Genomic DNA, 12,385 nt, shown 5'->3' on the forward strand with positions numbered 1-12,385 from the left:
CATCCTGTGCACACGCAAGAAGCATATTCTTCCCCAAGACCTTTCAGTGTCTGTATAATCTTTCCTTTACCTAAAGTAGCAAGTTAAAACCACCAGATTAAGAGATTTAATCCAGGGACACAGCATGAAATAGAACTGCCCCTCCTCCTATCATGATTTTATAAAGGGAGCTGTTGAATCCCTTTCCAAGTCATTAAGGAAAGAAGACAGCAAGAACCCCAGACTTTTCCTTATCTACCCATCAGGAGCTGAACGTTGGCACATCTCAGCTGGCTGCCTCAACTTCCATGTGGAAATTATTGCCAGAGTCAAACCAACCACTTTATCTGACACTTCTCACTATTTCTTTAATCTGTTTTGTAAAGTGACACGCGCTGCGGCACTGGAATCAAAACAGGAAATGGGAACAAATTCCTGGAATAAAAATAAAGAACATGCCTACTGGATAATATTCAAAAGGCAAAGGAGATAAGATTTTAACGGTAGCAAGCAATGTATAGGTATAAACTACTTCCAGAAAGAGTGATCATCTTTGGAAAAACTGTCCCTCCCCAGAGATGTTGAACATTGAGAAACCTCAACACGAGTAAGTTTCTACTCCCTTTCTACTGCACAACCAACTACAGACTGGTGACATTTCAGAGAGTTTACATTTCAATTAAAGCTCCCAAAATATACACCAGCACACTGGAATTAAAACAAAAGCTCAGTCTTCACTCTTAGGAGTACAAAAGCTATTTTATCTGGACCTGCAGTTGTTAAATGACTGTTTTCAAAACTGTGTGACTTAGGTGCAGAGAAATACATGATATAGCAAAGTGTCTGGCACCTGCAGAGCTTTTACAAACTGAATAAAACCCAGGTTAAAGAGGCTCAAAACTTTCAAGGAGAACACAGCTTAAATTTTTTTAGGACAAGGATCATTGATCCTCACCTCCTTTGTCTCCTCGGGGTCCGAGTGATCCACGGTTACATATAAATCATTCTGCAGGTACTTCAGTGCACTGAGAGGGTCAGTCTGAGCTTTCTCTTCAAACCTGCAAAAAGAGACAGAAAACTTAAGCAGAGTCATTTCCTTCAGGACTAAATACTACTCGTTCAACAGAGAGCAAAACCCATCTGACAAACCCAGTATTTCCAAAGAATAACACTTTAATGGCAGTTGAGCCTCATGTTCGCTGGAATTTCAAGCCAGACCAGAACATGGAAGAGGGCTTTTTTGGGGTGTAAAGGAGTTAAAGGGGAAAAGTATTACATTCTCACTAAAAATATTCAAGAGCATATGCACAGAAACTTCTTAATATACAAATATAAAATACTGACTACAGCTTGTTTTCCACAAATGAAATAAGGTGTGAGTAGCACCTCACAGAACAGATACAGGCAAGCCTTGAGCACTTCAGCCCCTGGGATATTAACATCCCACCTTTGGAAAGAGCACAGCTCCATAAAAATCCTGTGCACCACCACCATTATTTCCTCATTTTATTTTAATGAACAGGAACTGCAACTTCTGTGAATTCCCTCAAGAAGTGAACAGAGCCCTCAGGAAATGATTCTGGGCTCAGCATCCTCAGTGAGCAGAGCTACTTCCCTGCAGCACTGAATTGGTTGCATAAGCCTAGAAAGGATGAGGTTTAAAATCATCTTTTTCCTCCTCTCACCGACACACTGAGTGCAGCATCACACTGTTTGTCATCTTCTCATATTGTTATTTTTTTTTTATTTGGGTCATCTACCTGGCTATTTATACCACAGTGGACATGTGTAGCCTGAATTTTGAAACTGCCTAAAGATGTCAGTGATTGAGCACTGCAGGCAGCACAAAGACTTTGTCTGTCACCTGATGCATCTGACAGTTTGGTCACTACACATGGTTTCAAACGCTGCCATAGATGCTCTCAGATGACATCACCATGGTCCAGAGAGCTGAAGTGCTTTAAATGAGTGGAGGCACTGCCACTTTGTCTTTTTTCCACCTGCCCAGCTTGGCTGACTGGTATTGAACAAGTTCATAGGAAAAAAACCAGGACCCCGGCTGATCTCTGTGTTTGCTGTGGATGCAAGGCCAGTACCTGTTCTGGTACCCAAAGCTTGGGGGAGTGCAGGTAAAGGGCAGCCAGTGACTCCACAGCAATTCAGCTCCGGCCAGTACCTTTTCTGGTACCCAAAGCTTGGGGGAGTGCAGGTAAAGGGCAGCCAGTGACTCCACAGCAATGCAGCTCCAGCCAGGTGCCCATCCCACTATCCCTGGCTGCTCAGGTTTGGCTCCCTCACACAGACCCCAAAACTGGGAGCATGGTCCATAAACCCCAAACTTCTGCCAAATAACAAAGAGCAACATTTCCTTCAAGTGCAATTTAAGCGAGTAGAAACAAATAATCCAGAGCTGTCTCTGGAGGCTGGACAGCTGCATTTCCATACCACCGCATCTGGGTTTAATGAGCCTCCCAGAAAACTGGGCAAGGCTTTTATTAATTCTTGTAGGTGTTCACATCTACTGTGTGGCTAATCTCAGTGTCTCACCCAGCCACAGTGGCTGTGAGCTGAGTACAGCAATTTGCTTGCTGCCTCAGAAATAAAATACCATCAGGAAAACCTGACCTTCCAACTCTTGTCAGAGCCTGATAGCAAAGAATTCTTCCCCAGAATGCAGGGAGAGCTATTTACTGCCTTCAAATGATTTGCTGGGTCCTGAAAGGCTCTCTCACTGCTGCAATTTCTTGACTAAGGCAACACCATAAGCTTGATTTTGAAAAGCTGTTGCCCTAAATAGCAAATCTAAGGCAGCTCTGAAGCATCCAGAGTGCAAGAAGTGCTGCAGTGTAGCTGAATTCAGCCCAAGTGAGCTCTTTCAGGAGTTTGTGAATGAGAAACTCTGATGACCTCACCACGATTGAGTCTCAGATGTGCAAAGGCACACAGCCCCCAGACTTCATTAGCATCCTTGCAGGCTGTTACTATCTCCAAGCACAGTGTTTCCAAAACATACTCCATTTCCTTGGGAGGTGACAGCACCAAAACACATGTTGATGAGCAGCAGAGTGAAAAGGGAATCTAAAAATTCCCCATGACTCCCCACACAATAACCAAATTTTTCTAGTTTTAGAATAGCATAGGCAAAATGAATCAAGTTAATTTTGCAGTTCAGCCCTGGCCCACGGCTTTTCATTAAAATAATTTTTAAAAATAATCAAGACACCTGCAGAAGGTTTATAGGGGACCTTGGAGATCATCTAGTTCCATATAACCAACAAAATGACATCTCATAAAATGGTTTATGAGAGATTTGAGTCTTAGCAACCTGGAAAAAAATGAGACACCTGGAAAACTGCAAACCACCTTTGTTTCTATACCTGTGCTTTCTGATGAGGTATTTACAGTGCCTTAGCAGGTATTCCTTTGAAGGTCGACAGAGCTTCAGAGACCAGAAATCATCTAATCTCATCTTTGGAGAGCAGGATTTACCAGGATTCCCTCCAAATAAGTAATGAACCTAAGGAAATGAGAGGCAGATCAAAAAATTGATTATTTGTGTAGATCCACTGAACAAAGACAATTTATTGTCAGCAGCTTTGCAGAGGTTTATTCTGGTGGGAGAAACTCTGCCTTTTAGACAGATTCTGCTCCATCTTATTATTAGTATCACTTTGTCCCCTTGGATATGAAGAAAGTTCTCTTAAACCATTTACATTTTAAGATAATGACAGAATTTTACTATTAGAACATCCCTCTAGCAGACACCTGAGATATTTATAAATAAAGATCCAAAATCTATGCAGACTCTTTCTTTAGGAAAAACCTTACGAGCACGGAAAGTCCTTAAGCACTGACAAAGTGAGTTGGAAGTCTTAAAGATGTCCAGAGTAAAGTGTAAGCAAGCCCAGTCCAGCATAATCTAGACTTACAGAGAGAGGCAAATTTCCAGAAGACTGGAAGTGTCACAAAAGGACTGTTTATTTCTTCACTACATTTTTCTTCCCATCATGTGGTAATTTCAGACACTGAACTGTTGATATTAAACACGCTACAAAGGACCTTCAAATACTGAAGTTTAACAAGTCCAAGAGGCTACCTTTCCCCGCGGCTTTAAAAATAATCACTCAAAACAATGTATTCTGCATCCCACTGCTGTAGGCTCTCCTTATTTATATCAGAGGAGTTTAGAAAGGTCATTGGAACAGAGGTTTCTAAAAATAAGACTCTTCAAAACAAGCACATCAAACAGCTCCTCAGATAAAGCTGGGCAACTGCGATGATTTAGCAACCTTCAGAGTAACTCAGAAAATACTACTTTGCCTCACGGTGTCTTACACTCAGAAGTAAAGGCAGAACAGTATTTACTTATTTACAGTCTCATTACAGTGAAGACAAGAAGTAATGCAATTTCTCCATACAGAACCTGCACCCATTCCTCCTTAAAAACCCCTCTTATTGCCAAGTTTTGGGCTAGTTGAGTTACCCAAATTTGATTAACCTCCCACAGAATGCAACACTAAAATATGTTTTTCCTCAACTCAGACTGTTTAGGACTAAGGAGAATTTTTAGAAAAATCCATGAAATGATTAGTAAACGAGTCGCAGTAATTTAAGTTTATGAGTTAACAAATTTATGAACCTAATCTGTGGGTTTGTGCTTTACTGGTTAATATGCACAAAGCCCTAAGTTTATTGAGCTGTCATATACACAAAATCAAATTTTAACTCTGTTTATGTATGAATGTGTCCACTGGAGGATAACAGGGCTAAATAATGACAGCTGCTTCTGACGTGCAGGGCAATTCAGGCGTCTTTGGTTCAGAGGATTCTTAACTGTGATTAGTTCATTCAAACACAACTTTTCCTAAAAATTATGGTAACTATCTGTTCTAATTTAGTCACCAACAGGTGAGATTAAATCCCTGAGGATAACGAATGATGCTTCATGTGTTATGAAGTGTGAGACCAGATCTCATGTTTACTTCATATTGACATAAAAGTAAGTTTAGCACCTTATTTCAAAATATGGGAAGTGAGAGTTACTCACCATATTAATCCAAATACTCAAAAAGTATTTTTACTGTACCATCTTTAAGGAAATAGCTACATCTTAAGAGCAAAGAGACTGAAAAAAAAAAATCACTTCATACCTTGTGCAACTCATCATACACCAGCTGATGGGCAAACCTTGGGCAGGGCTCCTCTTCCTGAAGGCTTTTACCTGGATTCTCTTTTGCTGCTTGGTCATTCTTATAGACACAAGACCTGAAATTCAAAGCAGTAAGGAATTATTAGTTGTACCTACAGGAAGCACAAAAAGTTACTGAAAGGCTGGAAGGTACAAATGATGTAAAACACCAAAGATTTTCTTACTTCTCTCTATGTTGTCCTCTATTATCCCACCCCATTCTTAGCTCTACAAAGAACCCAGCCAGCAATCAGAGGTCACCTTGGCTGAATACAGTCCTCAAGCACAACCCAAACAGGAAAAAATTCTAGAAAATTATTTGTCATGAGCTTTGGGGATCTCTTCACATGTTACATTATTTGCCTACAGAACTGTCAGCATGAAGTATTCTTTTTATTATGGAAAAAAAGTCTTGGACCCAGAAGAGCTTTAGACCGCAGATTATAGCAGAGGTGGCATTTCAGTCAGTGATTTCCAAGCAGACTTCAGTTATTACTGAGAATTCACTTTTAAAAAACAACACTCACACCTTCTGAAGTGATTGACCCCCTTTAGAAGACGCCTTGAACACAAAATCTCTGCCAGCTCTGCAAAGGAACAGTGGTAACGAGCTACTAAGTACAACTCAGTGAACAAACCTGGAGATATTTTCTCAGAATATCAGATCTGGCACAGAGACTTCTCCATCACCATTCACTTGCACCAATTTCCTCAGTTTCTAAGAACTAGAGCCATGTGCACTGCTATTAACAACTTACACTGGACTGATTTTGCTGCACTGGTGCTGAATCCTGGCCTTGAACCCTCCCTACAGGAAAAGCCTTTTGTAACTGCTCACTTCCCCTCATCCCCTCCACCTGGCTCCAATAAAGATGTTCACATGATTTCCCTCCCTCATTTGGATTATTGCCATGATACCTCTAAAGGCAATGGGAAAAAGAGGTGCCTCAAGGGAACTCAGCTGTCTTCCACAACTTTCAACAATTCCATGGTTAATAGAGGTTATAGAATTACCTTAGGGAGACAGGGTTGCTTTCTAAATAAAGTCAGTGTGGAAGTCAGAACTTAGGACTTACCAACTGTTCCTCACAATGTCATAAATCCAGAAGGAATTCCTTACGTTTTCTTCCCGCTTCTCTTTGTCTTTACTGAGCCCTGACAAGACGTGGATTTCATTCAGTTCAGGATCAATGGTGGCCCTTTGAGTGAAACCTGTCATTGGAACTGGGAAAAGAAAGTAAAAGTTACACGCTGGAAACAAGAGAGGACGCAGAAAAGGATCCAAACATCAGGCAAATGAGTTTCCCTCCCCCTGCAGTTCAGTAGATCATCAACCAGAGGCCAACTTCTTCCCTGTTAAAGCCAAGTCCAATGAAAATTCTCTTCTTCTCTTCCTATCTCTGACTCTTGGAAGAAAAAACAAACCATTCTGAGAGCTGCTGTTTCCTAGGAAAATCTATGGACAGAGTCATTGGGAGACTACCAGCTCAGAAATGAGAATTAAGCTGCCTAACATAGAGCGAAATGACCAGACGACCCTTACAAATATGAATGGAGTGATTTTGTTATTATCTCATCTGTAAAAGGAAGCATTGATTCCAGAAAGCTTAATTGCAAAAGCTGGGAAACTCCAAGAAATTCAAGATGACCTCACAATTCTATAGCTCACAACCCTACAGGACAAAGATGTCAAAGAAGCTTTTTATATTTTCTGAACAGTAGAGGCGTAATCACCAAACTATTCTTCTGTCCCACCTTCGGATTTAGAAATATGGTGAAATCCTGCGGATTCCAATAGTTTTCCTCATAATTCCCTGAAAAAAAGGTCAGCAAATTTGTTTGGCAGTCCTTCTTGTTTGTTGTGTAATTCCCCATTTCCTGTTTCCCTAGGCAACCATCCTTCCAAAATGTATTTGTGAGGGGCACGTGATCTTTGTTTACAGATCCTGTTTGTCTCCTTTCTCTTTCTGGGTCAGTTTACAAAGGCTGGTAAAGGTTCCTGGCCTTCGGTCAAGATTTTGGCATGAAAAATTCTCAGAACTCTTGTATTTTGCAAATTCTTCCTTGCAATTAACTGAACTGCACCCACGGCCCAGAAAACGAGTCCTACATTAATAAAACATTTAATATTGCCGTTGGGGAATACACAAAATGGTATTTTGGAAACTCATTCTGTAACTGGTTTCATTCTCACGCTTCACTCTTTTCACTTGTTAGGCCAGGAAAGCAATAACAGAATTAAAAAATTCTGAGTAGAATTTGGTTTTCTACAATTTTAGCCCCTACTGAAGAATTTAGCAACATCACAAAACCTAAGCACGTCTTTAAAAAAAATTTAAATGCTTAATTCTCATGTAAATTTAAACAGAAACTGGAATATATTTGGATAACTTATTCTCAGACTCCCTGTGACAAAATCCTTACGATTTTACAGGAGGAAGAGGCTTTGGAGCCCTCATCAGCATAAACCTCTCTAGTTTGACCTCCAATTTTGCCACGAAGTTTTAATGGAAAATTAATCCAGTTCATAAGCAAATGGTTGGTAGAAAACAGAAAAAAAAATAAGGGAATAACACAGACACAACAATGCCTACACGCCTTGTTTTACCTGCAAACCACAAAGAACTTAGTTTTTAAATAAGGCAAACAAGGACTGGGAAAGTCATCCCATAAAGGAAATTGAGAACAGAAAGATGACTATTGCTAAAAATTGCTAATTTTTGAAAAGTAGCATGCAATGTGTTTGCTTGCATAGTCAGGGACTAAGTTGCCGACCCAAAAGGATTAAATTGAAGGCCTGTTTGAGACACTTCTGGCAGGAGAGCCATCTAAATTTGATCAGCAATGCTAATGCACATGGAAAATGTCTTTGCAACCCTATCTGCTGCTTTGAACACTTGAGACCACGCCGGGAATATTAAAAAAAAAAAGGAAAAAAAAAAACCAACCCTGTGCAAATCTTCAGAGCACTAATACCTCATTGAAATGAAAATTATTATAATCATGAGGAACATAGCTGCTCTATTACCACTGATACTCAAAGCATCTGAAACTTGTCTATGGAAGTCCCATCCCTCCTCCTGAAATGTTGTTAAATAAATTAATTTTGTATCTCGCTTATGCTCGATTTCCCGAAGCTGAAATTATTATTTAAATAATGAAGGAGGGAAAAGCTGCCAAAGTTCAGTGCTGGTGGTTTTTTCCACTTGATATTAAGAATAGAATTAATCTGCAGCAACTGCAATCAAACCCAGATTCAAGTCAAGTAATTTTAGGCTTCCCTCAGTTGTAAATCAAACTCTTCTTGAGACTGTTTGAAATCCAGAAAGCCTAGAAAAGTATCAGCAATATAAATCCCCACATTTACTAAGGGCCGAGGACAAGGAGTAACTTACATAAACTCTGTGACCTATCTAAGCAACTGTGTAGAAACTGTATTTAAGCAGTGCCTCAGGCAAGAAAGAGTTGACATCTGGTCTTTTGCAGAGGAGGACAAAATGGGAAAATTGGATGCAGTGTCATTAAAAAAACTCCATAACACAAATTTGATAAACAAGTCCCTGAAAATAAATAGACAGTAAGACATGATACTACACAGTGAGCAGGAGAAGCTGTGATATTTTAAACCCAACAGAAACCATCAAAAAATATGTTTTCCAAGGAGGTCCGATCCCTGACAGAGCAAAAGGGCTCCATAAAAACCTCAGGACTGAAATACTTCCACTAGGGGGTAAGAGAGGTTCATCATCTGCAAGTGCAGCAGACTGGCAGGAAATGTTGGACAGAATTCAAACGAGAATGGTCCGAGTATTAGAGAGGGACACGGGCTGGAAACATCGGAAAAATACTTGTGACATTTAGCTAACAAAATGTACGTTGGGAACGAAATCTAATTCTGCAGGGGCAACAAAATTGAACCTATATAAATGGGCCTATAACAGTGACAATAATTGATTGCTTAGGACATATCTTTTTAAGTTTTAGGACTTGGGAGAAGAAAGTCAAATAACAAGAGGTGAGAACCAGAGCACTTCCCGATCTGTTATTCCCAATGTCGTAGATCCAAGGGGTGAATGAGAGGTAAGAAAGGCTCCATGCAAGTTTCCTCACTTAGACTTCTTCACAGAGATGTAAGATCAGCTTTGGAGCAAATCCCCACCAATTCCACACCTTTCAGGCCACTTCTTGGGTCAGCTGTGGGCAGCCAGCTCCAAGGACAAAGAAGTGACTGAGGATTTAGCCCTGGGTGTTCTGAACACTGGCCTGTGGCTATGTGGTATTAACTTGGGTCCTATGACAATACATCATTTTTTGAAGAGGAAAAGCTGTAGAGAGAAACACAATCCCAATACAATCCGAAAAAGTATTGAAGATGGTGAATGATTTTCCTGTGTTACTGAATGTTCTCTTTCCCCTTAATCTCATTAACCAGCCCAGAGTAGAAAGGCAGTAACTACCTGAAAATAAGAGGTCTGAATCCTTGCTCAGGAACTTAGTATTTTCATTCATTTTTACACAGTAAAAATTAAAAGCTCATGGCCTCAATATTTAGAAACAATAATCAGCCACACAGGCCTGGAGTTCACAGCCAGTTCCATAAGCAAGCAATAATTCCTAAGCAAGCTGAGGAGATGCTGTGGAGGTCTCTACAGAGTAATTTCCATTTAAATGCAACACATCAGAAAAGCTTTTCTCTGAAAGTGACACCTAATCATGGAACAGCCACATTCCCACTACCACAGTCCCTGCTTACAGGAGTTTATGGGATCAGAGCGATCATTTCAGCCAGCTGAATATTTTTTGGCTTGTGCGTGCAAACAGCTACAGTTGTTTCAAGCACAACCTTGCTGCCAGTACTGAAGCAGGAAAACAGCTTTTAGAGAGAGAGAGAGAGAGAGCTTGCAAAGCAGGAAATTTAAATTCATTGAATTCTAGGGTGGTTTGTGTAGGAAGGGACCTTAAAGATCATCCAGTGCCACCCCCTGCCATGGCAAGGACTCCTTCCATTACCCCAGGTTGCTCCAAACCCCAACCTGGCCTTGGACATTTCCAGGGAGCCAGGGGTAGCCACAGCTGCTCTGGGCAAGCTAAAGCCAAGTTTATGGTTACACAGATGTGGTTCTCATACTGGATAGCATTTAGGAAAGTAAAGCTCATCTCTTACATTTGAAGGGATAATACAGCAAATTTTCCAACACATTTTGAAACACAACAATGGCCAAACAATTCTATAAATTTACAGTCTACAGGCCATGCCTGAAGGGTTCATGAAGGATAAATAAGGGAAGCAAGTTCACTGTCAGTGTTTTAGTGCCACCTGAGTTATGAAATCCTCAGAACATGTGACTGCCAGTCTCACCACAAGTATCCTCCCTCCTTGTGATGCCTCGTGATCACAAAATTGGGAGAAAACTGCATCACATGGATACTGCTGCTCACCAGAACCTGGCACCTCCCAGTGGATTAATTTTTAAAAAGTGGGAGGTTTGCAAATTATTCCATGCCACTCCTTGTAGTTCCTACAAAGCGGAAGCAGCACCTCCCCCAGATTTTAATGGAGCAAGTCGTGGTGAGTGACAGCACCAGGCCAGCTGTTGACACAGCAAGAGAATGATTATCCTCTTGGATTTTTCCTGATGAGACTGCATCTGGCAGTCTGCCAAGGAGAGCTAAGGAAACCATCTGAACAGTTTGGTTGTCATGTTGACAAAGCAACAATCTGATGTCCAATGCTCGGGTCTCTCTGAGACTTTGAAAAAAAACCATCAGTCAGTAAATCTGAATGGAATTCTGAGATCTGGTGACTGCCTGCCCCTCTCCTCACCCTCACAGGCAGAGGAAAGGATTTGGGAATTAGTTCAGAGAGGCACCTCATAAGATGAAAAGCACATCAGGTCCCTCACAAACAAAATGCTTCCATGGCGAGGGATGGGCTGGCCACTGGGCAAGACCTTACCTGAACACAGGCACAACAAGCCAGGTGTCACTAAGAGGTGATGAAAACGGAATATTGAGGCTGCCTGTGTGAGCTGGATCCTAGCCATGCTGAGCCAGCTGTACTATCTATTTTGATTCACGTTTTTCTGACTTTGCCTTGTTTCTGCGCTGGGCTGTGTCGCCTCTGTCCGTGGTACTTATCCATGAAATTCCCCATCCATCAGGTGCAGAGTTCTGTATGTGAAATGGGCACCTGCCCAACAAGAGACCTGGGAGCTTACAAACCATCTGTAGGCTGCACTTAAGAACCACTTCACCACTACAGCAAGCCACAAGAACTTCAAGGCTTGCTCACGTTTGACTTTGGAAGTTCCTCAGTGCCAAGGGATGCTCTGCACATCCTCTTGCAGAAGGAATTCTCCCTCTGAGCAGGAGCTCTTCCACCACCTGAGTCAGGGCCAGAGGGAACTATCACAGGAACCTTGACCACAAGTGCTGCCCTCAGAGCTGAAATGACTGCCCATGATTAGCCATGGATTGTGCACTAAGGGACTCAGGAAAAGCTCCCAGTCCAGCCCCTGGGGGCACCCAGGACTGGTGGCATCTCCAGACCACCTGTATCCTTCAGATATACACCATCTTTGTTTGCTGGGGGGGGGGGTTGTTGCTTGAGCATTGTTTATGTGCTTTTTAAAGCAATTAAAATACAGAACTGCTCTAAAAGCGTGTCCCTCAACCTACACATTTCTGTCTCTCCTCCAAACACAAACTCTATTCAATGGTACTAAAATTCCTCCAATTTGTACCTCTGTTATCTTCCCTCACATCCAACACATTACCACAGTTGCACATCTATATTTGTTAGAATTATGCCTCTTACTTCAAATTAAGAAAATTTAAGTGATACTTATCACCCATCATTCCAAAACACATCAGCCATCCAAGGAGCTGGTCATAGGACCAACATCAGAGGCACAAACAAAAGCAAAGAAACGCTGAGCAGCACAAATATCTCAGGAGATGAGAGCAGCAAAACCAACATATCATTACCATGGTTTTATAGCATTGCAACAACTCTGTGTTACTGATAGTCCTTATTATCCATTTCACTACTTTTCAAAAAAAATCTCCCTACTCCACGAGATATTTAAACAAATGCACAATTAAGTTCTTTTAGAAAGGGTAAAAATCAGAATAGCTTTACTAAGAATAGAACTGAATGCCACATGCGAGCCAGGAACAAAATGTAATCATGGGGCTTTATAGGAACATTTAGGTCAG

At 41.2% G+C, this 12,385-nt stretch overlaps 1 protein-coding gene across 1 annotated transcript in view; it reads right to left on the reverse strand.

The window, feature by feature from the left end:
• Positions 1-12,385, reverse strand: part of MKLN1 (muskelin 1) — a 102,289-nt gene that overhangs the window by 18,200 nt on the left and 71,704 nt on the right. The window contains exons 13-16 of the mRNA XM_066182660.1: positions 6,244-6,391; positions 5,130-5,244; positions 3,357-3,496; positions 935-1,037 (exon numbers count right to left, since the gene is read on the reverse strand). Of these exons, the coding sequence (XP_066038757.1) occupies positions 935-1,037; positions 3,357-3,496; positions 5,130-5,244; positions 6,244-6,391 (506 nt within the window). The remainder of the gene's footprint in view (positions 1-934; positions 1,038-3,356; positions 3,497-5,129; positions 5,245-6,243; positions 6,392-12,385) is intronic.

Source organism: Chamaea fasciata, unplaced genomic scaffold, assembly GCF_029207755.1.
Source record: "Chamaea fasciata isolate MVZ Bird 193981 ecotype frontalis unplaced genomic scaffold, bChaFas1.0.hap1 SCAF_5, whole genome shotgun sequence".
NCBI lineage: Eukaryota > Metazoa > Chordata > Aves > Passeriformes > Sylviidae > Chamaea > Chamaea fasciata.